At 38.2% G+C, this 24447-nt stretch overlaps 1 protein-coding gene across 6 annotated transcripts in view; it reads right to left on the bottom strand.

Annotated features, from left to right (window-relative positions):
• LOC105223466 (nitric oxide synthase) overlaps window positions 1-24447 on the bottom strand; it is a 296079-nt gene that overhangs the window by 109646 nt on the left and 161986 nt on the right. For all 6 annotated transcript variants that reach the window (XM_049449814.1, XM_049449811.1, XM_049449819.1 and 3 more), the window contains exons 11-13: window positions 10701-10845; window positions 5664-5768; window positions 5035-5099 (exon numbers count right to left, since the gene is read on the bottom strand). In XM_049449814.1, coding sequence (XP_049305771.1) covers window positions 5035-5099; window positions 5664-5768; window positions 10701-10845 — 315 coding nt within the window. The remainder of the gene's footprint in view (window positions 1-5034; window positions 5100-5663; window positions 5769-10700; window positions 10846-24447) is intronic.

Genomic DNA, 24447 nt, shown 5'->3' with positions numbered 1-24447 from the left:
TATACGTGGCGTGCTCACGAGTTGGAAAAACCATCTTTTCTGTACAACCGGCACAGAAACCGAAAAATGTTATTTATAAAAAGCTGCGTTACATTGAAAAAACAAAAAATGAAATGAGAAATTTAACTTTCTTTTCATTACAAACGCATATAATTTCACGCAGGACAACGGCTGGTGGGGTCAGCTAGTATGTAAATAAAAATGAATCGCCAAAATGTATGTACGCTCATAACTATCATACGACTGAACCAAATTAGACGATTTAATATTTATATTGTTCGTTGAGGTTCAGGGATGGTTTCTGCGGAGAAAAAAATTTGAATAATTGCCGGAAAACCCCTGAAAACAGCCCTTTTCTTTTTCTCATACAAACGAATGAATGTTTGTTCGTTAGTAACGCTAAAAGAACGGCTGAACCAATATTGATGAAATTTTAAGAGGTTGTTCGTCGTGGATCGGGAAAGGTTTAGAAATAAAGAACCTTTATGTCTTTCATGAGGAAAAGTCGGAAAATTGAATAATTCCAAAAAGTTAATTTTTCCCATGCAAATGTTTTTATTCAATTTTTTTTGTTTTGTTTTTCAATTATGTATTTAAATCTTTCAAATTTGGCGTTTGCTTCAAAATTTTTGAAAATTATTCGGTGAAAATGTTATGTGTTTTTCACACAAAGTGATCAATTACAGCTTGAAATTTGTCATGAAGAGGTCGCGCTTATATCGGTCGGCGTTCTTTTTGGCATCAACATACATTAGCAGCCCAAGCCACATGAACGAGTACTCCCAGGATGCGATGATATACGTGCGGTATTATGGATCGCGATCAATCAGAAAGCGATCGTCACGATGTCATAGCAAGACTTTTCAACAGCTTCGATGGACATTATCTTGAAGCAACGCATATATGGTGCTGTAAGATGCTAGATGTACTCTGTTGAGTGGCAAAAGAGAGGTTTGCCGCACGCACACATTCTTCTTTGGATGGTGGAAAGTGGTTACAGCAGATCAAATTGATGAAATCATTCAATAATGCGGCAATTCCTGATGCTAAAAGAGATCCAGTATTGTACGAAGTGATGAAAACCAATAAGGTTCATTGACCTTGCGGACACCACAACCCCACTTCGGTTTGAATGTCTGTCAATAAATGCACGAAACAGTATCCACGTACTTTTATTTCGGAAACACAAACTAGAAATGATGGATATCCACTCTATCGGCGTTGCTCACCAGACGACAATGGCAGAACATTTAGCATTCAATTTAGAGGCGTGAGTATCGAAGTTGACAACACATGGATCGTACCATATTCGCCACTGTTGTCTAACTCACATTCAAAAGTCATGTCAATGTTGAGTATTGCAGTTTGGTGTAATCGATAAAATACGTTTGTAAGAACGTCACCAAAGGAAGCAACATGGCGATTATTAGACTTAAACGATACGGTCGATACGTGAACTGCAATAAAGCGCTTTGTAGGATATTTACTTTTGCAATTCATGAACGTTTTCCGAATGTTGTGCGTCTCGCAGTTAATTTGGAGAATGGCCAAAGAGAATACAGTATAGCCAGTGGAAACATCGCCAGCAACAAAATTAACATTGAAGAGTTTTTTCTCAACCTTCGTCAGTGCTCCGTTTGTGAGAACATTGCTTTATTCGAAAATACCTTGATGTTGTACATGGAATGCATCGTCAAATAGTTACGCAGAAAGCAAGGCCAACCAGTAGATTGACATCCATGTGTCTTATCAACTAATGCATTAGGACGAATTTACACAATCCACCCGAAAAAACGACGATTGTTTCTACCTTCGGTTGCTATTGATTAATGTACGCGGTTCAACTTTATTTGAGTCATTGCTTACTGTGAATGGTATATGGGAATATGTGCAAGTTTTGGAGAAGTAAGCCAGCAATTACAAATGCTGGAACACGCTAATCACTGGAATGAAAATGAAGTTCGCATACTTTTCGATATAAACCTCGACATTGTCAAAGACATTTTACATCGTCTTCGCTAATTATTATGTTTCCCAATCTTCATGCACGGAAACTGTGTAATGGAACCCGACTGATTGTGACGCACCTATCGAGTACAAAGGGACAGAATGCTTGATCCTACGAATTCCTTTGAGCTCTAACGATTTGCCATTTCAGTTCAAACGTATTCCGTTTCCAGTGAAAATTGAATTTGAGATGACAGTCAACAGGACCTAAAGATAGTCGCATAGTGTGAGGCATGATTTTGGAAATGCTATGTTTTTCACATGGCCGTAGCGTGCGAGTTGGAAAACCATCTTTTCTGTACACCGGAACAGAAACCGAAAAATGTTGTTTATAAAGCTGCGTTAAATTTGAAAAAAAAAAAAAAAAATTAAGTGATAAATTTAATTTTCTTTTCATTTCAAACTACATAATTTAACGCAGGACAACGGATGCGGGGTCAGCTAGTTTTTGATATTTTTGATGATACGTTGTGTGGAATTGTTGTTAACGGTAAATATCGGATGTGTGTTAGAATTGTAGTTTTCAATCAAGCAGTACAGAGAGGCCGTACAGTGCGTACCGAAGACACTATTGCTGTTTTGGAGCAGAGTATATGTATGTAGAAGAAGATCAGAATGAATTCATGATGCGTCACCCCAAAACTAAATGCCCACCGTTCCCAGTTTTTTGCAAGAAAAAGTTTTTCAGCGATGGAGCTCACTTTTGGTGTATTGTTACTAAAGAAAATTGTCGAATTTGGAATAATGATCATTGATAGACATTTCTTCGAAAATTAAGCAGTCCATAATGTTACAGTCAATAGAGAACGCTATAGAGACATGTTTAATGATATTTTCGTGCTTGAATTAAAGAATGTTTAAGTGGACGACCTTTCGTTCCAACAAAAGGGCGCTACATGCCATACAGCTTAGGAAAAAATGAATTAATTTATGAAAACTTTAAGTGAGCGAATTATCTCGCGTCGTGCGTCTGTGGCGTGGCTTCCAGATTGTTCGATTTAGCACCGCTGATTTATCTTTTGTGAAGTTATGTGAAGACGCTTCTCTACACTGATAGCTTCGATACAATTATTGCTTTAGAAAATAATAATCGGCGCGTTGTCGTTGACATACAGACCCAACTGCTGCATAAAATTGGAAAAAATTTGAATATTAGTGGAATTTATTCGAGCCATCCCCGGCGGTCACTTGCTCGAAATAATTTTTAAACATAATTTATATTCATAATAAAGCTAAATTCCTGACCATAACATTACGTATAAATTGTTTGGGTTTTATTTCTGTTTCAAACCCACATTTCTTTCAAAAATCCCTTTACATGTTGTATTTATATCTGCACGCATCAAACATTTTCCGTTTTCAAAATAGAAACACTCTTGATATTTATATATATAAATATATTTGCATATAACTGATTCTAACTTTGGTCGTGTCCATTTATGTAGAAAGCTATTATTCGGTAAATAATGTTCTATGGAAAGATATCAAAATTTTGTAGTCACATATTCACTTATAAGAAATATACACATATACAACCCTAATATACTTGATTATTTCAGACAAGTAATAATTATTAAGTTTACGGGCAAGAGCACAGAAGGTTCAGAAGAACCCAAGGGACTCCGAAAATAAGAAATTGCGATTAAAAACATCAAATTATCGACAAAATTCATTCGGACAATTGTAAGAAGAGGTTAATCGAGATATCTGCATTGCATCCTGAATGTTTACAAAATTAAAATTTACCATGTGAGCTTACAATCGGCTGCTTTTCCATGTCACAAACCAATGAAAAACTAACAAAGCAACAAGTATTGTGGATTTCGAATTTGTCCTTTTTGATGAATGACTGAAATACTATTTGAAATTTTATTTACACAGCATAAAACTTTATCAAAATATTGTAACAATAGTGTATATTTGTATGTACATATATGAATATGTACAATATTTATGGTATAAAGTTGATTTCATTGTCACAATTTTTTTTAGCAAAAAGGAACAATAGTGTTTAAAAAAACTGCATGTCTGTATAAATATAAGTTTTTAGTTCAATAACACAAGCCCACCATTGTGAATATTTTGGGGCAATAATACTGTGAGCATGTGATATAAATGGATGTTTTCACATTTCGGAGTCATATTTGTACGTATTGTGGTATGGTGTCACGCAGTATTTCTCCGTCCAAAAATTGTCTAGCAGTTTAAGTGTTCGTTTGTATAATTAATACAATACCTCTCATGCAAGCAAAGCAGACAGATATGTGTGAATACTTCGAAAGAACGCTCATACATATGTAGTACGTAAGTGGCGTTTTGTTGTTGTTTTCTCATACATGATATTAAATGCAAACAAAAATTACATTTTGAATTAGTTTATCAAATTTCAGCTGGTATACTTCCAACAAAAGTTCTACACTTGTTAAATACCATATATTCGTATTTGTTGCTTCGATTTCACATTGTTGTATTAAAGGTAGCGGTAAAGCAAGGTTTATACTGTTTGCATAATATTTGCACTGCTTATTGTAAATATTTTTATGATTTTCATTTTTGATGGCCTTGCTGTTGCAAAATTGGAATTTTTCGAACGGTAACTATTGAAAAACAAAAAGCTACATAATCTTTCATTTTTATAGCGCAACCATTTATTATTTACTGAATATCGAAAGAAGTGAAAAGGGCGAAACACAAAATTGAGTTTCCAGAGCAAATAGAGCTAAGTAAGCAATTCGAAATTTCACCCAAATTTATGTGCCCTAATATCTACCTTTAACATTACAATTTAATATGCAAAGCACACAAGACATTAGTACAACGTATACAAAGTTATGAAATATAAAAAAGGTATAGGGAAAAAATCAATAATACAGCAATCATAAAATGAAATTATCCGGAGAGTAACATTTATTAAGTGCGTTAAATACACATGGTTTTCAATTTCAATACAACTAAAATTTCGTTCATAAGTCTCGCTATCGTTAGCAATTTAATTTTACTATGCATTATTTCTCAAAAGGAACTCACCTGGAGTCGTGTCCACTGCCACTGCCTTCCTGCACCCGCATCGCATACAATTCCTGAGAAAACAGCTGCAATCATGAAATTAAAACAAAAGCACCAAACCAAATCAGAGAAAATTGCAAATAAAAGAATAGTAGGTTCTAAGAACGAACACGTAATGAAACAACACACAGCAATGTGTAGGTATAGACTCATTGAATAAATGAGAGTATGATATTATTTCACTGAGCATATAAACAATTGCTGTTCTTAGCACTCTTTGAAGGCTCATTAGCCACAATGTACAGGTTTGAGTGATTGCGTATACGCCCTGCGGCACTCTTGCATAAGCAATGTTAATTATTTACGTCATCAGATACGAAATTCAATACAAAAATGTAAAATATTTAAATTTGGTTGTTGAATTATTTTTTTTTTGTTTCGTTATTGCTATGCAATCATGCAAGAGTAACTTACGTCGATTCAACCAACAATACGCTTAAATTGTTTAGTAAGTACATATATTCATTAATATAAATTAAAATCCCTATTTATAAACTAAGCTATTTTCTAAACGAATACGAATATTTGATTTGTGTTCTCTTTCTTTTCATGTTATTTATTTGGTTTCCTTTTTGTAAGCATTCACTCACCTCTCCGTTTTCTGGCGGATCACCATTACCGAACGTAGATGCCACTACAATCAGTAAAGCCTCATGCTCTATGGAAGATATGTCGTAATCTGACATGCAATAAATCTGAAACAAAGGACGAGAATTACATGTGATACGGTGATTACATATGTATATTGAGTCAAATTAATAATGGTTATCAAAGTCTTGCAACGATTTAAAATTTTCGAATTTCTTATATTTCCTTTTATTAAAATATATTAAACAAACTTCAATGGTTGATTACAAAACATATTCATCTTCTTCTTTATTGGCGTAGACATCGATTAAGGCCAAGTTAACAACAGCGCGCCAGCGGCGCCAATTGGATATTCCAAGCGAAGCCAGGTCCTTCTCCACTCGTCGTATATCTCATACAACTCATCGTTCCATCGAATATGATATTCGCCGCAGTCAACGCGCAAAGGACCACAAATCTTTCACAGAACCTTTGTCGCGAAAACTTGCAACGTTGACTCATCACACGTTGTCATCGTTCAAGCCTCCGCAACATGTAGCAGGACGGGAATAATGAGTGACTTATAGAGTTTGGTTTTTGTTCGTCGAAAGAGGACTTTATTTCTGAATTTTTTACTCAGCACCTCTTGGTAAGAGTTATCCTGCGTTGGATTTCCAGGCTGACATTGTTGGTGGTGTTTATACTGGTTCCTAAATAGAATTATCTGCAACTTCAAAGTTATGACTGTCAACAGTGACGCACTGCTGCGAAATGACTGGATTTCCGACGATGATGTGGACACGGAGGGATATTTAGGGAGCAAGAGGCTTCTAGATGATAAGGTTAGGTGTAGGCGGTAAGAACGTTGGGATAATAGTCCTAACGGCCAAGTGACGTACGTGTACATTCGGGACACTGGTTTCGTTGAGGATAACCCAGACTTCAGATTTTGTCTGTGTCTGGGGTTTCTGCTTACGGGGCATGGGCTCCTGAATGCATTTTTGCATCAGAGGCACCTATCAGATAGGTCGAGGTGTTTTTGTGGGGCGGGAGTAGAAAATTGGTCGCATTCAATTGCAGAATGCCCGATGTACCCGGACATTAGGGGTCTGGGTGGTATGGGAATTAGCTGGGCTGATGGACGATTAGATTTTAGTGGTGTGATATCCACTAGTCGGAATACCGAACAGTTAGGGTCGTTTGCGCGTGAATTGTTTAAGCGGCGAAGGCGGTTAGTTGGGAATTAGGGTTAGATTTTGTATGAGTGGTGTGTGTATGTGAGGTATATATGGAGTCCAATCCCTGGCCACCAGTCCAGAGTCGTATGGAAGCTCAACTGGTAGTAGTTTCGGCTACGAGGTCTGACCGGAGACTTAATTCTGGTACCACTGGGAGCAGGAGCCCTTGGGATTTACTCCAACCTGCTCTTGCCCTTCGGGGAGTATGGTGGTGGTTAGGGTGGGTCGATTCCGGACTTTTTTCGATTCGGGATTTCTAATAGTGCGGAAAAGTTGCCTTAGTACTTCCTGATTCCAATGCAACTTTTTGTTTTGAGATCGGATTGCATCTTCAACCCCAACTCCGGCCTTGAAATTTCGAAAATTCGCCTAAAACCGTGAAATTGTCTACCTAGCGCCTGAAATACGCATCTCATGGCAAAATGTATAAAACAAAAGTTATTTGTCACGTCATTTGCTACCGAAATGGTATTGATCATGATCGAAGGATGAACCGTTCCCGAGATACGAGCGAAAATGCGGCGCGTCACAGCACAAGGTGAAAATTGTTGCAGCTCTCAGCGAACCTGTATTGGTCACCCAGAACCCACCGCGTGGAGGTGGCTTCTCTTCGGGTTCCTCCCAAGCCCAACCCAACCAACCAACCATATGTCAGGCTTGTTTTAGTCTGAATCTGTGTCAAATTTATTGATAGAATCAGATTTTGTACTAAACTTTGGCACTTGTTGCCTAGATTTCAGTGTAGAGCGTATAAAACGATCACGAGATTGGGGGCCAATAACTTTAGAAGATGCCTCTGTCACCAGTTTGACGGTTCTCTCGACTGCCACGGTGTGAGAGGGGAATTCACTAAATTTCCATACCTCTGCCGTATCTCCCGACAGCCCTTTTATGAGTTCTTCGTTAGAAACTGAACAAAGAACTGGTGGAACAGTCAAGGTAATAGTCTTCCAGTTAATCATATCGTAATAATTATTAGCTTTGAAATTCAACTTTGGCACTTTATTACATCTAACCCTTCCATTTACAGTGTCAGACTTTGCTTCTCTGGCTGCCAGAAGACGGTCAAGGGCCAACTTTCTGACTTCTATCCGTTTGTCAGTCATCATACTAAGGAGAGTGTTTTCTGGAAGAGCAAAGAAAGCATTCTAGTGAATGGATGAATCGACAACCTTGTGCAGTTTAGCAGGTAAGTATCTCGACCTTTGAATTGCAGCATAGAGATGGCGCGATGGCAAATTTGACAACAGGCAATTTCTCACAATCAGGGAGCAGTTTACCTATGTCGCCAGAGAATGTATTTGGACTCTTTGAGAAAAGAGCACGAAATGGAAGTTCGTTGAAATGTAGAAGACAAACAACCCACTGTAATGGCCTACCTATTCTTTCTTCTAGTTTCCGAATGATTCCACCTTTCCAACCTCTGTTCGTGTTGGTGCCATCAGCACCTACAACTTCTAGATGTTCCACATCAACTGAATTGTCTTGTAAATGTTGCCATATAGCTTGCGTCTCATCCTCAGCTGACCTGGAAGGAGAAGTGACGTGGCCAAAGTAATGACAACGAGGTTCCGCTATAAGAGAAATATGTTCCTCTTTGACAGTGTCGCGGTAGTACTTTTCACCATCGCTGACTTGTGTAAGTGTATTGTGTTTGCGGCGGTCAAAATACAGCCCATATACAGAGTCAATACTTTCGGTGTTTTGGAGCTTAACTCCAGCACTTTTTTCTGCCCGACTAATCTTGCATTTGTCAGTGACAAAGCTAGCCTGATCCTCTGTTATCAAACCTGCTTTTTTGACATCCAGAAAAGCGGATGAAACAATCAAGGCCGCTGCTCTATCTCTTACTCAAAATCTTTGGGCAGCTAAAGCAGTGTGTTCTAATACTAGTGTGTTTTGTTTGGTTTTAGAGGATGGAAGAGAAAATTCATCATCAGTTTTTGTCGTCTGTATGAGAGTCTGGCTGATCTGAGTGGTCACGTGTTCTAGCCGATACTTTTCTGGTAAGTCTTGATGTTGAATGACGTTTTGAAAGCTTTTTTCTACGTCCTGGTAAGTATGTAACTGGGACTTAGAGAGAATGTACGGATATATGCCAAACACAGGACATTTCTGTCTAAATTTAAATTTACATACAGACATTTTGAGTTCTGTGTTCTGTTGAGAGAATATAAGTGATAGCACTCGGCGAAATCAACGACAAGAGTGAAGGAACTCGATGAAAAAATATTTATGTGGAGACCAGTCCGAACGTGTAGTATGGCGCAGGGAAATGAATATAAGTGATAGAACTCGGCGAAATCACCGACAAGAATGAAGAAACTCGATGAAAAAATATTTGTGTGGAGACCTATCCGAACGTGCCCTTTGGCGTTTTTCACCTTGCGCTGTGGCGCGCCGCATTTTCGCTCGTATCTCGGGAACGGTTCGTCCTACGGCCATGATCAATACCATTTCGGTAGCAAATGACGTGACAAATAACTTTTGTTTTATACATTTTGCCATGAGGCAAGGCCGGAGTTGGGCGTTGAAGATGCAATCCGATCTCAAAACAAAAAGTTGTATTGGAATCAGGAAGTACTAAGGCAACTTTTCCGCACTATTAGAAATCCCGAATCGAAAAAAGTCCGGAATCGACCCACCCTAGTGGTGGTTGTTGTTAAAACCCAAATGCGGGAAGAACTGACTTTGTCAGTTGAATGTGGAGTTGCATTGCAACCGAGTGCCGGACCCAAAGCACGGCAGAGGTTTTAGATGGGCCTCGAACCCGACCAAGGTGTTAGTGTGTTCATTCCACACTGCCAATTGGTACTGAAAATGCTTAGCATTCTTAGGGCGCTGATCAACGCATTTATTTGATCCGCTGTGCCTTTGAGCGCCATGGGGTAAGGCTGTCGTCAGCAGGTTCCCACATTAAACGCGCCGGACTTTGTCTACAGTGACGTGAGAGCCAAGTCGCGCGTGCGACGACTGTTTGTTTTATGACAGCAGACATTTCGTCTTGCCCTCGTTCATTGTCAGACCCATTTGCTTTGCTTCCTTGTCCAGTCTGAAGAAAGCAGAACTAACGGTGTGGGTGTTGAGGACGACAATTTCAATACAATCGGCATACGCCAGCAACTATATAAACTTATAAAAGATTGTACCTGCTCGATTAAGTTCTGCAGCTCGAATTGTTTTCACCAGCAGCAGATTGAAGAAGTCGCACAATAGGGAATCGCCCTGTCTAAAACTTCGTTTGGTATCGAACGGTTCGGAGAGGTCCTTCCCGATTTTGACGGAGCTTTTGGTGTTGCTTAACGTCATATTACAACATATAATTTCGGTTTTCGAAAGATACCGGATTGTATAAAATATATTATAAAATTTGCTTAATTTTTTCGTTGTCACTAATTGAATCCAAATTTATTATTTTTCGTAATCCGTACAATTTATATATATGCACGTATCAAATGTTGTCACCAATCCGTATTATGCCTAAATATATTGTTAAGACCAAGAAAGATGAAGGACCTTCAAAAATAACTCAGGGCAACTTCTCATACACATTAAAGATATTAAGAACATGCTGAGTTTAATGGTGGTTTAATGCACTCTACGTTGCATATATAGTATTTGTGGGAAGTATATTCCATACAATATGAGTTGAGTTAAGTTTTATTTTACTTAACGAATAATTTTTTTAAAGCAATAGCATCTATAATAAATAAAAATATAAAAAAAGCTATGTTAAATTATTTGTAATTTTTACTGCCTTATAGTAAAATCATCCACAATATATATTCTACCTCTCACTTTATAATCTCACTTATCACTCACCTGTGCATTGAATGCGTGTCCCAATAATTCACATAACTGCTTTGCATATTGCTCGGACTTTCCAGTTTCGGTTGCATACAAAACAGTCGCCTTAATACGTTTTGACAAAGCGCGACCAAATAATTTCGATGTAAATTTCACAGCTCTGTAAATGGAAGAAAACCCGAAATACGTATTTATATGCACTGATAACTGCAATTCGAAATGGTATCAATATAATATATAAATACTTCCATTCTTGCAACATGGCACAGAGTATACTTAATAGTTTTGATAACCTAACGGTTGTTTATATCACCTAAAACTTGTCGAGATAGATATAGGGTTATCTACGAGTATATATAAATGATCAGGATGATAAGACGAGTTGAAATCTTAGTGACTTTCTGTCCGTGCAAACTGTAACGGGAGTAAAAGATGAGATATCGTAATGAAGCTTGGTATACATATACTACTGTCATCACATTGAAAGGTGAATTTTTAACTTATACTTCGCGTGTTTTTCAAATAGGTAAATTTTTTTCTGTAAATTGATAGTACTGACAAAGACAACTATCCTAAATGTCACGTCAAAATATTCATTAGTATTTGAGGTACGCGTCGTTTTGTGAGGCTCTAAAAGTGAATTCTTCGATTTTTAGTATGTTTGGATTCAGCAAATTTACATGACCACTCCTAAGACACCATTTTGAATCGAAAAAGGCTCTGAGGATTTTTCCAAGTGCTATGATGACTGGAAAATTCGTTGGCATAAGTGCATTTTAGCGAGAGGGGATTACTTTGAAGGAAATGAAATGGACCAAATTCACCTTTCAATTTGATCACAGAGTGTGTTCCTTGGTAAAATGGTAAGGACAATTAAGAAGAAGATAGTATGCTATAACTTAGCACTAAATTAAGATATAGTTACAACTGTAGTTTGGCACAGAAGATCGCAGTAGAAACAGGTTTGTAAAAGTGATCTGTGTCTCGTCCCCTAATAGCTTTAATGTACATATTTCTCAAACTATTTAAGCTGTAACAATCAAATTCGCCTAGCGTGAGAAAATGGATGAAATCGGTCATATACCGATCCCTTCCTATATAATGGTAAATTTCAAAACTATTAAAAGGGGGATAAATCAACAAATAAGCCACAGGCTAAATTTTACGCTCCAGATGGTTACGAAGATAATTCAGGCGAATGCGGTGGTTGCAGCACGATATTAGTTGAAAATGTGGCGAAATTATCAGAAATAACCAATGCAGTATGAGATGCTGCATTATCGCACTTCTTTGTTCTATACGAGGGCTGCTATATATATTTCTGGCCTGATAATGAAAATAGGCATATTTATCAACGAAAATGTTTTTTTTTGTTTCTTTTTTTTCGTTGGATTTAGCTCGTCTTGGAAGACCCACACGGTCGATTGCTGTTTTGTTTCGGGCTCATACGCATAGATCCATGATTCGTGATTTGACCTGTGAGGACCTTATGAACATCTTTTGAAGCACCGCGATCGTATTTTTTCAGCATTTCTTTACACCTATCCACACCAGCCTTTTTTTGAGCGATTGTCAAATTGGCCGGGATCCAACGAGAACAAACCTTTTTTACGGCCAGGTGTTCATGCAATATAGAATGTATGCTGGTGGGAGAAATGCATAGGCATGCCTCTATCTGAAGGTATGTTACATGACGGTCTTGCATTATCAGTTCAGGTACGGCATCGATGTTTTCTGGCACAACGGCTGTTTTTGGACGACCTTCACGGAATTCGTTTTTGAGGGAGCGTCAGCCACGATTGAATTCGTTGTAACAGTTTTTCACAGTGCTATAGGATGGTGCTCCATAGCCATACAAAGATTTTAGTTCATCGATGCACTCTTGTCGTGATAATCCAGGTCAAAGGTGTGAAAAATGATCGCACAAAAATGTTCTCGAGTTAATTTCATTTTTAATTCCATGACAAAACGTTCTGAGTGATGTTATGCTAAAAAATGTCAAACTTTCCAATGGAAATGTCAGATTGCATCTGGCAACACTTAGTGTTGCCTAGTCCAGAAATAGATATATCAGCTTATGTAAATTCAGACATAGTAAGAATCGAAAAATTCACTTTTAGACCCTAACAAAACTACGCGTATCTCAAATACATGTCACCAACAGTACTACCTAGTCTTCATCTTAATTGGCATAGACACCGCTTACGCGATTATACCCGAGTGAACAACCGCGCGCCAGTCGTTTTTTCTTTTCGCTACGTGGCGCCAATTGGATATTCCAAGCGAAGCCAGGTCCTCCTCCACTTGATCCTTTCAACGGAGTGGAGGTCTTCCTCTTCCTCTGCTTCCCCCGGCGGGTACTGCGAATACTTTTAGAGCTGGAGTGTTTTCGTCCATCCGGACAACATGACCTAGCCAGCGTAGCCGCTGTCTTTTAATTCGCTGAACTATGTCAATGTATTCGTATATCTCGTACAGCTCATCGTTCCATCGAATGCGGTACTCGCCGTGGCCGACGCACAAAGGACCATAAATCTTTCGCAGAACCTTCCTCCCGAAAACTCGCAACGTCGACTCATCCGTTGTTGACATCGTCCAAGCCTCTGCATCATATAGCAGGACGGGAATTATGAGCGACTTATAGAGTTTGGCTTTTGTTCGTCGAGAGAGAACTTTACTTCTCAATTGCCAACTCAGTCCGAAGTAGCACCTGTTGGCAAGAGTAATCCTGCGTTGGATTTCCAGGTTGACATTGTTGGTGGTGTTTACGCTGGTTCCTAAATAGACGAAATTATCTACAACTTCAAAGTTATGACTGTCAACAGTGACGTGGGAGCCAAGTCGCGAGTGCGACGACTGTTTGTTTAATGACAGGAGATATTTTGTCCTGCCCTCGTTCACTGCCAGACCCATTTGCGTTGCTTCCTTGTTCAGTCTGGAGAAAGCAGAACTAACGGCGCGGGTGTTGAGGCCGATGATATCAATATCATCGACATACGCCAGCAGTTGTACACTCTTATAGAAGATGGTGCCTTCACTATTTAGTTCTGCAGCTCGAACTATTTTCTTCAGAAGCAGGTTGAAAAAGTCGCACGATAGGGAATCGCCTTGTCTGAAACCTTGTTTGGTATCGAACGGCTCGGCGAGGTCCTTCCCCATCAGGGAAGGTTGAAAAAGTCGCACGATAGGGAATCGCCTTGTCTGAAACCTCGTTTGGTATCGAACGGCTCGGAGAGGTCATTCCCCATCGGAGAGGTCCTTCCCCACACAGCCGTATTAGTTTTGCGGGGATACCAAATTCAGACATCGCGGCATAAAGGCAGCCACTTTCGTGCTGTCGAAAGCTTCAAAGCTGCTCGACGAAGAGGTGGTGTGTATCGATTCTCCTTTCACGGGTCTTTTCCAAGATTTGGCGCATGGTGAATATCTGGTCGGTTGTTGATTTGCCAGGTCTAAAGCCACACTGATAAGGTCCAATCAGTTTGTTGACGGTGGGCTTTAATCTTTCACACAATACGCTCGATAGAACCTTATATGCTATGTTGAGGAGGCTAATCCCACGGTAGTTGGCGCAAATTGTGGGGTCTCCTTTTTTATGGATTGGGCATAGCACACTTAAATTCCAATCGTTGGGCATGCGTTTCGACCATATTTTACAAAGAAGCTGATGCATGCTCCTTATCAGCTCTTCGCCGCCGTTTTTGAATAGCTTGGCCGGCAATCCGTCAGCCCCTGCCGCTTTGTTGTTCTTCAGGCGGACAATTGCTATTCGAACTTCTTCATGGTCAGGTAACGGAACGTCTGCTCCATCGTCATCGATTGGGGCATCGGGTTCGCCTTCTCCTGGCTTTGTGCGTTCACTGCCATCCAGCAGGCTGAATAAGTGTTCCCTCCATAATTTAAGTACGCTCTGGGCATCGGTGACTAGATCACCTTTGGGGGTTCTACAAGAGTATGCTCCAGTCTTGAAACCTTCTGTAAGCCGCCACATTTTTTCGTAGAATTTTCAAGCGTTACCCCTGTCGGCCAGCTTATCAAGCTCTTCGTACTCACACTTTTCGGCCTCTTTCCTTTTCAGTCTGCAAATGCAACTCTCGGTATCTATCCCATCCCGCACGTGTTATGGTCGATCGTAACGTTGCGAGGCAAGCAGCCTGCTTTCTCTCCGTTGCGACACGGCACTCCTCGTCGTACCAGCTGTTCTTTTGCACTTTCCGAAAACCAATGGTTTTGGTTTCACCTGTACGTAAGGAGTACAAAATGACGTCCCACAGTTCCCTTATACCGAGTTGTTGACGAATGCTCTCAGAGACCAGGAGTGCAAACCGAGTAGAAAATCGTTCGGCGGTCTGTTGTGATTGCAGCTTCTCGACGTCGAACCTTCCTTGTGTTTGTTGGCGTGCGTTTTTTGCTGAACAGAGGCGAGTGCGGATCTTGGCTGCACAAGATAATTGTCCAAATTGAAGTTAGGACTTCGGAGCGCACGCACATCTAAAACACTGGAGACGTGTCTTCCGTCTATCACAACTTGATCGATCTCATTGGTAGTTTTTCGATCGTAGTGCCAAAGATACCTTCTTTGCCCACCATGGCGTTAAAGTCGCCAAGCACGATTTTGACTTGGTGGCGGGGGCAGCTCTCATAAGTGCGCTCCAAGCACTCATAAAAGGCATCTTTGGTCACATCGTCCTTCTCTTCGTCGGGGCGTGGGCGCAAATCGGCGATATGTTGAAGAACCTTGCTTTGATGCGGATTGTGGCTAGTGTGATAGTACTCGGCAACGGAGTCTCTCTCCCACCACGAATCCCACACCAAACTTACGCTCCTTTATATGGCCACTGTAGTGAATGCCACAAAGACCTACTCGTCTCTGTCCTTGTCCCGTCCATCGCATTTCTTGGACGGCGGTGATATCAGCCTTTATTTTTACGAGGATATCAACCAGCTGAGCAGCGGCACCTTCCCAATTAAGGGACCGGACATTCCAGGTGCATGCCCTCAATTCGTAGTCCTTATTTCGTTTGCCATGGTCGTCATCAAAAGGGGGGTCTCTCATCCGAGGCTGTTTACGTTTTTTCATTGGGGTATTTTTTACGTGGCGGGTCCCAAACACAGCGCACAACCCTGTGCAGGGGATGTTTCGCCTTCTCACTTTAGCTCGCCTTCAAACGGATGTTCTTCCTCACTTTCGTGAACTTCTACACATGACTCCATCCAGTACCACCAACTTACAGAAAAAAATACCGATTCAAAAAACACGCGAAGTACTTATATATTAAAAATTCGCTGCAATACACTTATGCCAACGAATTTTCCAATCATCATAGCACTTGAAAAAATCCTCCTGTCATGATGGCACTCAGATTCCTTTTATCCTCAATTGAGTCAAAACGGTGTTCTCGGAGTGGTCATGTGAATTTGCTGAATAGCCAGAAGTTACACGAGGGTAAATCAGGCGAATGCGGTAGTTGCGGCACGATATTAATTCAAAATTTGGCGAAATGATCACGAAAAACGCGCGAGATATAAATTAAAAATTTACCTTTCAATTTGATCACAGTAGTATATACATATGTAGATGATTAGGATGAGGTGCGTTCCAAAGTACACAGGACTTTTTGAATCTAGCGCCTCCTGGTGGCACCATCTATATGTCGACTGGTGCGTTTGAATCTGATATTTTTACCGTGAGAATTTCATGATATTTCGTGAATTGGAAGTGAAGTTATTGCGTTTTAAGTGTCAGTATGTTTGTGTTATCGGCGCGAAAATGGGCTTCGAAAAAAGAGCCAACATTAAATTTAGTTTTAAAATTGGTGAAACTTTTACCGAAACGTTTCAATTGATGAAACAAGTTTATAGCGATGATTGCCTATCTTGTGGCAGAGTACACGAGTGGTTTCAATGTTTGCAAAGTGGTCGTGAGGACATAAACGGCGATCAACATGTGGGCCAATCAAAATCCATCATCACCGGAAATTCCATCGAAACTGTGCGTGAATTCATCAAAAATCATGTAAATGGAATTGGACATCTCCAAAACACTTATGTATGGCATTTTGAACGAACACTTGGGCTTACGAAAGGTGTGTGCACTGTTTGATCCGCACAAATTGACCGACGACCAAATATTGCTCAGAATCCAACATTCGAAGGACGATTATTTGACCAAAAATCCATTTTAACCATTAACCACTCCCCGTATTACCTGATATGGCACTGTGTGGCTTCTTGCTTTTCGGAAAAATGCATTTGCCCATGAAAGGAAAGAGTTATGCAAACGTAGCGGCCATTCAAAAGGCTTGCACCGGCATTCTGGCGGCCATTCCGGCCAACGAGCTAAAACACTCGTTTGACATGCTTTTGGACCATGCAAAAAGCTGTATTGAAGATGAAGGAGACTATTTTGAATAAAAAAAAATTGATTTTGCCGAAAAAAACAATTGTTCTATTTTTTTTTAAGTGCTGTTTATTTTGGAACGCACCTTGCAGTTATTTAGGGGCTAGGCAAAGTTTTCGGTCAAACTTATGTACTTTATGCACAAAGTTAGACTCTTAAATATAAATAAAACACACTCTTTTACACACGATATATGCAGTACAAAGTCACCCGGAAGTTCGGAATTCTTTATATTAAATATATGGGGACTAAGGAAGTATTGGTCCGATTCAACCCATTTTTGATACAGACATACTATAATAAGAGAAGGATTGTCCCTTAATTTCAGTTATATGTATCACATATTGATCGATATTTTCGATCAAAAGTTAACTATAAATACTGGGGTCCACATATTCGGCACTGAACAGTTTTGGTTGGATTTAAACAAATTTGTGTCACAAAGTACTATATACTAAAGGCATTTTTCGTGAAAAAATTTAATCCTATTACATTAATTGCTTCTTGATTTGTGTACTAGAAAGTAAAAGAATCAAGTGGAATTCAAAATTGTGCTATGTAGAAAAGAGTCGTGTTAATTGTCGAATTTCATTAATTTTCACAGAATGACATAAGAATATAAAGAGATTGCCACGTTCCAATCGGATTCAATTTTCACAGAATGACATAAGAATATAAAGAGATTGCCACGTTCCAATCGGATTACTGCCCCCACCCCCCCCGCCCCCCACAAATCGCCAATAACCGAAAACATATAAAGTGCCATAACTTAGCACTAAACTAAAATATAAAGTGCTAATTTGGTACAGAGAATCGCAGTGGCAGTTTGAAAAGTGGACACGGTCCCGCTCTCTAACAAGTTTAATGTACATATCTTCTAAATCACTCTAGCAACAACTACCAAATTTACTGAGTACATACGTATTTTATAAGAACTTATACTGACAGTATGAAAATGGATGAAATCGGAGGATAACCTTGCTCACTCCCATATAACGCTACTGTGAAAAACTATAAAAGCACGAAATCAACAACTCCACAGATATTAAATTTTACCACCGAGAGGGACCGTTATAGGAGCTAGTATGAAAATTTGACAATAGGTGGGGCACCCCTCAATTTTTGATGAAATCCTATTCTCGGGACCCGACCAACTGATTTCAATAAAACTTAGTACATGGCATTCTTCTTACGTTCTTATGTCACATTGTGGAAAAGAAAATCGAGCAACAACCACGCCTACTTTCCATATTGCAAAATTTTAATTTCCATTTGATACGTTCAATTTCCAGTACACAAATCAAGTAGCAATATATAACGGGATATAACTTTGCACGGATAATGTCCTTAGTGTGTGCAACCTTATTACCAAAAATTGTTTAAATCCAATAAAAACTGTTTAAGCTCCTAGGTACCGAATATTTAATGTCGGTCAATGTGTGAATACTTAACTCAAATTAAGGGATAATTCTGCGCTTATAATAATATGTCTGTATATCAAAAATGGGTTGAATCGAACCAACCCTTCCGCTCGACAACATATACCTAATATTAAGATTTTCGAACTTCCGGGCGGCTTTGTACCTCATATACCGGCCAACATGTGAGTTATCCCAATGAAAATAAGGGAGTGTGTTTTACTCAAAACAGTGAATCTTTGTGTATAAAATAGATAAATTTGAGCAAAAATATGATCGGTTTTACTCCTTAAAATAATTCCCTGGCTTTGGTTCTTGCAAGTTGCAAGAATAAAAATGTTCGGTTGCACTCGAACTTAGTCCTTCCTTACTTGTTTTGCCGGAGTTTAAAAAAATTGAGAGAAAACTTGACTTAGACCCCATACCAGCAATATATTTAATTAGTATCTAGAATATCAATTGTAGGTAGTAATGGCAAAAATAAATAAATACAATCAATTGAATTGTTGCCTGCAACAACAAAAATGATTCTCGTTATTCTAAGTAGTTTTATGCGAAATATGTCGGTCAGTGCGTATGTACATATATGCATGTACTTTGCTTTGAAATATGTACTTGAGTATACCAGAGTAATGTCAAAATTGATTAATACGTCTCCACATCATCTCAATGTCTTATATTTAATCTCTGCGGCCGAGTTAATATCACATTGCACACATATCCCATTTGAAGATAATTTTACCTGTTGCGAATCAAAATATAGCAATAACACAAAGTCTAAGTTTATGGTCTTCAATATAAGTGTAGAAGATACCAAATTTGATTATAATTTATTCTCAATTCCAGCGACTATTGGAAGTTTAATTCATTAGCAACAGATTTTAATATGAAGTTTTGCCAACATTTGAAGGAGTTCGGTTCTGTTACGCCCTAACTTAGCTCTTACCTATATTTTTAATTTGTGATTTCCTAAAGTAATTCTACCGCGTAATAACATCATACCAATGTCATTACGCTTAAGCTTAATTTTGTAGATGCTCCTACAAGGTGTGTTCCGAAGTAAATAGGACTTTAAAAAAAGACGAAACAAATGTTTTTTTCGGCAAAATCAATTTATTTTATTCAAAATAGTCTCCTTCTGCTTTAATACAGCTTTTTACACGGTCTTGAGCTCGTGCACTCTGCTACCGGATAGGCAATAATCGCCATAAACTTGTTTCATCAATTAAAACGTTTCGGTAAAAGTTTTCGCACCGATAACACAAACATACTCACACTTAAGACACAATAACTTCACTCAACTTCACTTCCAATCAATGAAATTCTAACTGGACAATCAATAAAGATAGCAGATTCTAACGCCAGGGGGCGCTAGATTCAAAATCCTGTTTACTTTGGAACACACCTTGTATGTAGCATCAAGTTGAACTCAACGATTGCAATCACACAGGTACCTAAGTCTAAGTATCAACTGTAGATTAGTATAAATTATTATAGACACGCGTCATAAAAGAATGATGAACATATAAATAGATGTTCTGCTTGGTTTAAATCGATCGGTTTAAATGGCAGCTATGTGGCATAGTTGTGTGATCGGATCAATATGTTTGGAGATTGTAGCTATGTCTTGTATAATAATCTAAACCAAATTTCGTGAAGATATCTTGTCAAATTAAAAGTTTTCAGTACAAGGACTCGATCAGTTTGTATGGCAGCTTATAGGGTCTTCGATTTTTATTTTTGAGTGTTACAAACTTCGTGATAAACTTTATATACCCTGTTCAAGATACAATTAAGGAAGCAAGCTTACAAGGTAGTCATCTTGATCCAATTCTGTTCTTGATTTTTATTAACTAAGTATAGTATATCTCTTCTGTCATGGAATTCTCAAATATTTTATTATATGCAGACGACGTAAAGCCTTTTAAATCATATGGTTCGGTTGATGAAAAATGTCTATTGAAAACAGACTAACAGAGTTTTGTTTTTTGGTCTGATTGAAATGATTTGAATGTAAGGCAATGGGCTTTTCTTGTACATCTGGGTTCCAATCCCCTTATGTAATAACAAACTATTTATTAGAGAAAGTTTTTAACTTTGTTGATTTGGGAGTTACTATGGACCTTAAGCTTAAGTTTAGCCTTCATATTAATACCATTGTCTTCAAACCAAAAGATATTCTCAGTTTTGTTAAGCGTTAGTCAAAAGAATTTTAAGATCTGTATGTTACTAAAACACTTTTTACAACTTTGGTTAGACCTATAGTGGAATATGGTTTTGTTGTATGGAACCCTAGTTACCAAATCCATTCAAATTAACATATTTTAAATCTTAGCTGTTGAAATTTTTGTTTCTGTAGCGGAGCAGTTTAAGACCTCGACGCTTAAAAACTCTCTTGCCTTTCAAGACTTGGCTGATTTCGCACGCATGCGGATGGGCCCCTCGCCTCGTTTGGGCGGGAGGAGGGTATTCGTTGAGTTATAATAATAATAATATAATAAAGCAATGAAATTTCAATTTGAAGAAAAAAAATTATTTAGTAAAGACATATGTATGTATCTACTAGTATGTACTGTTTATGTAGGTAGTATATTTCTCATTTAATTTTTACATACATACTATCTATACATCATACATATATGTATGTATAAATATACATAAGTATACTACAAAATTTGCGCTCAATAAAAACGTACCACCAAATATAATTGAAATAAGATCACATGAGCAATCTTTTTACAAAGTTAGAATACTACGGCCATTTTTATTTCTTTGTCCATATATTGGTTTGTCAAAAAAGTCTTGCGGTACTTTTATTGAATTTTTTTTTATTTTTATTGAAAATAAAATGAATTTTTGATGACTCATGCCCAGCTCTTGACCGATGCTACGGCTGGTACTATGCCGGTCTCTTTCAACCAATTCAGCGATTTTATCGCAATTTTCGACGACAGGCTTTCCGGAGCGTGGCGCATCTTCGACCACCTCTACACCAGAACGAAAACGTTGAAACCATCGTTGTGCGGTGGAAATGGAAACTGTATCGGGTCCATAAACTTCACAAATTTTATTGGCGGCTTGAGATGCATTTTTGCCTTTATCGTAGTAGTACTATAAAATACGCCGTATTTTCTCTTTCATGTTTGTTTCCTCTTCCATGTTTGCGACGCTATAACTCACGAACGACTTGAAAGAAACGACAATCAATCAAACACGTGTTAGCGCGTGAAATGAGCTTTTGAAGCATGACCCGATGCGACAAATATAACTATAACTACGCGCTTTCAGCGCCAACTAGCGAAAATACCGCAAGACTTTTTTGACAAACTATTATGTAGTCTAATTTAGTTATACACAAAATTTTTTCTCAAAAATGGTTTTTATTAAAAATAGCTAACTAATTAAGCAAATTTAACCAAATGTATACTCCATGGTATTCATGACCAGAAAACGATGTGAGGTAAATTTAAAACGAGTAAATAATTTTTCTCACTAACGTTTGAAAAATAGACTTTGCTAATATCGAGTAGTTCCTCTTTTAGCTTCAATAACTGCATTAATTCTTGTTGGCATATAATTCAATAAGCCCTCAATTGACTTCCTTATAACTGGATTATACCAAACCGATTTTTAATCTTTATCAATTGACCTTCAGTTGTTATTTTCTGCTTAGCAACTTCACTATGTGCCGTAAGGGTTCAATAGGGTTTAAAAAGGACGAGTTTTCAGGCCAATTCGAGCGTTGAATCCTTGGATCATTAAATATATTATCCGAATAAAATTAAAAATTCGAGCTGAATAAGATCATATACAACATATTGTATAAATGTTTTATACAAGATTTGAACTAAACTTAACCATTTTGCACTATAGCATAGCGCTGAGTCATCCTGGAAGTTAAGGCCATCCGCATAATTATAATGCTCCCCAATTGTGGTTACCTAAAAATGTGTGCATTCATTTTTCCATCAACAAAGTGTAGCGATCCCAAAATATGGTATTAAAAGCAGCATCAAATCATTTGTCTTTTTGAGGAAATTTTATTATTATGTTTCTTGCTAAAAAATTATCGTGGAACCTCTTATTACCTGAACGGTGCATGTAAGGCTGAGCAAAGTAAATTTTCTTTCGTCAGATACCATAACCTGTTTCCAATCGTTTTAATCAGAAGTTTAATCACAAGGAACAGTGTTCAACCCAATTTCATAAAATAAAATTCATTTCCCATCACCCACTTGGTCTAATAAAAATTATTTTCAAAATTTTTGTATGAAGCAAAATATTCTACAAAAGCGGTGGTGCGCTTTTATTGACATCAAGTGTATATACATATATATGTATATGTAGTTATATAATTGTATATTAGCAACGCAGCATTCAATAGACCATCAAATAAAATTCAAACAGTTACTGGGGCAATAACGGTATCTACGTAGAAGCCAAGTGAAACAATTTGCCCTGAAGCTACTGCTAGCAAAAGTTTGAAGCTTTCAATTCACAAAGAAAAGAGTTAAAAAGTTTATCTGTACTTAAATGTACATATCGCTCATTTGCTGCAAGACCGGCATTAATCAAGAAACGAGCGATATGTACATGTAAACTTGTGAGCAATTGAAATTTTCAGTAAAGTGCTGTTCATGAGTTCATGTTCATGAGTTTAACCTTAAGCTATCAAATGTCTAAATTTTGTAACACTTCAGTTGAGAAATAAAACTTTATACATATTGTATTTTTGACAAAACATGAGAACGGTTAACTTATGTGCATAAATACATATATGTATATATCCCTTAAAATTGTCAGAATAAAGAGAGGAATAGTGCTTGAACTACCTTTCTAAGCCATCAACCAGAGTTCAAACTTCACCATTGATCATTCGTAAACAACGAACCATAGTTGACTTAGAGAGGGGGAGGAAATGAATGACAATTAGGTAACAATTATGTTCATATTGAATGAGCAGATGCCGACAAGATTTGCGCTGAGCGAATCTGGTTAATATACGTATACAAGTGGCTTAAAGTGCTTGTAGGATAGATATATACATTAAATTTATTTGAGGACGAGGCCAAGCCCATATTTTCTACCAAATTACAATTCTGTATGTTAATTTGCGAATTAGTTATAATATCTTAGAGGTTTTCGATTAACGGCATTTTGTGGCCGTAGCAAGGGTAACATTTAGCCCATCTACAATGCCAACCTCTCCAGAGTGCCAAAGATCAATAAGATATCTATCCGCTTGCATTAACCGACGCACGAACGGGCGGACTGACATTTAGTTGGGTAAAGTTTTGTGCTGATAACTTTACCACTAACTCGGCCATGTGTACACAATATTGTGATGAGTAATGTAATGCACCAACTTTGATTGACATTGGTGCAAATTAATTAGCGTTTATTTAACACACTTTTAGTAGTTTTCTCAATTATGGGGAAGGGTTTGTTCCCAGCAAGTTTAATTGATACAGTTTGCGTCGATTATGAGTTACCCACATTATATATATTAGGGCCTAAATGCCCTGTACCGAATTGCAGTATTGTAACTTAAGTTTGACCATGTAGCACTTTACTGTTTTTCTAATAAGAGCATATTGCGAACCTGGCGAAGTCCGCTTCCGGCCATTCAGGTTGCCAAGAAAGGGTACACGGCTTCACCGAGATATATTGACATTGATTCAGGTTATCGCCTGCACGGAGCAACGGACAGACACACAGTCAGCCGGAATTTATATCATCATTTATGTACATATGGAAATACATATGTATAACTTTATAACCTGTAACAAAAAACCATTTGGTGAACAAAATTAGAATACTGTGTTGCACCATGCCGCGAGAGTTTAAGAGCAATTTCCCTCTTTTTGCTAAGGCAGCAATGATTTTCGTTATTATCTTTTGTTGTTAGATTTCCATGTATTCCGTACATACCATTCACTGTAAA

The sequence above is a fragment of the Bactrocera dorsalis genome, chromosome 1 (genome assembly GCF_023373825.1).
Source record: "Bactrocera dorsalis isolate Fly_Bdor chromosome 1, ASM2337382v1, whole genome shotgun sequence".
Taxonomy (NCBI): Eukaryota; Metazoa; Arthropoda; class Insecta; order Diptera; family Tephritidae; genus Bactrocera; species Bactrocera dorsalis.
The sequence above is the reverse complement of the archived record's forward strand: the minus strand, read 5'-3'. Positions and strand labels throughout refer to the sequence as shown.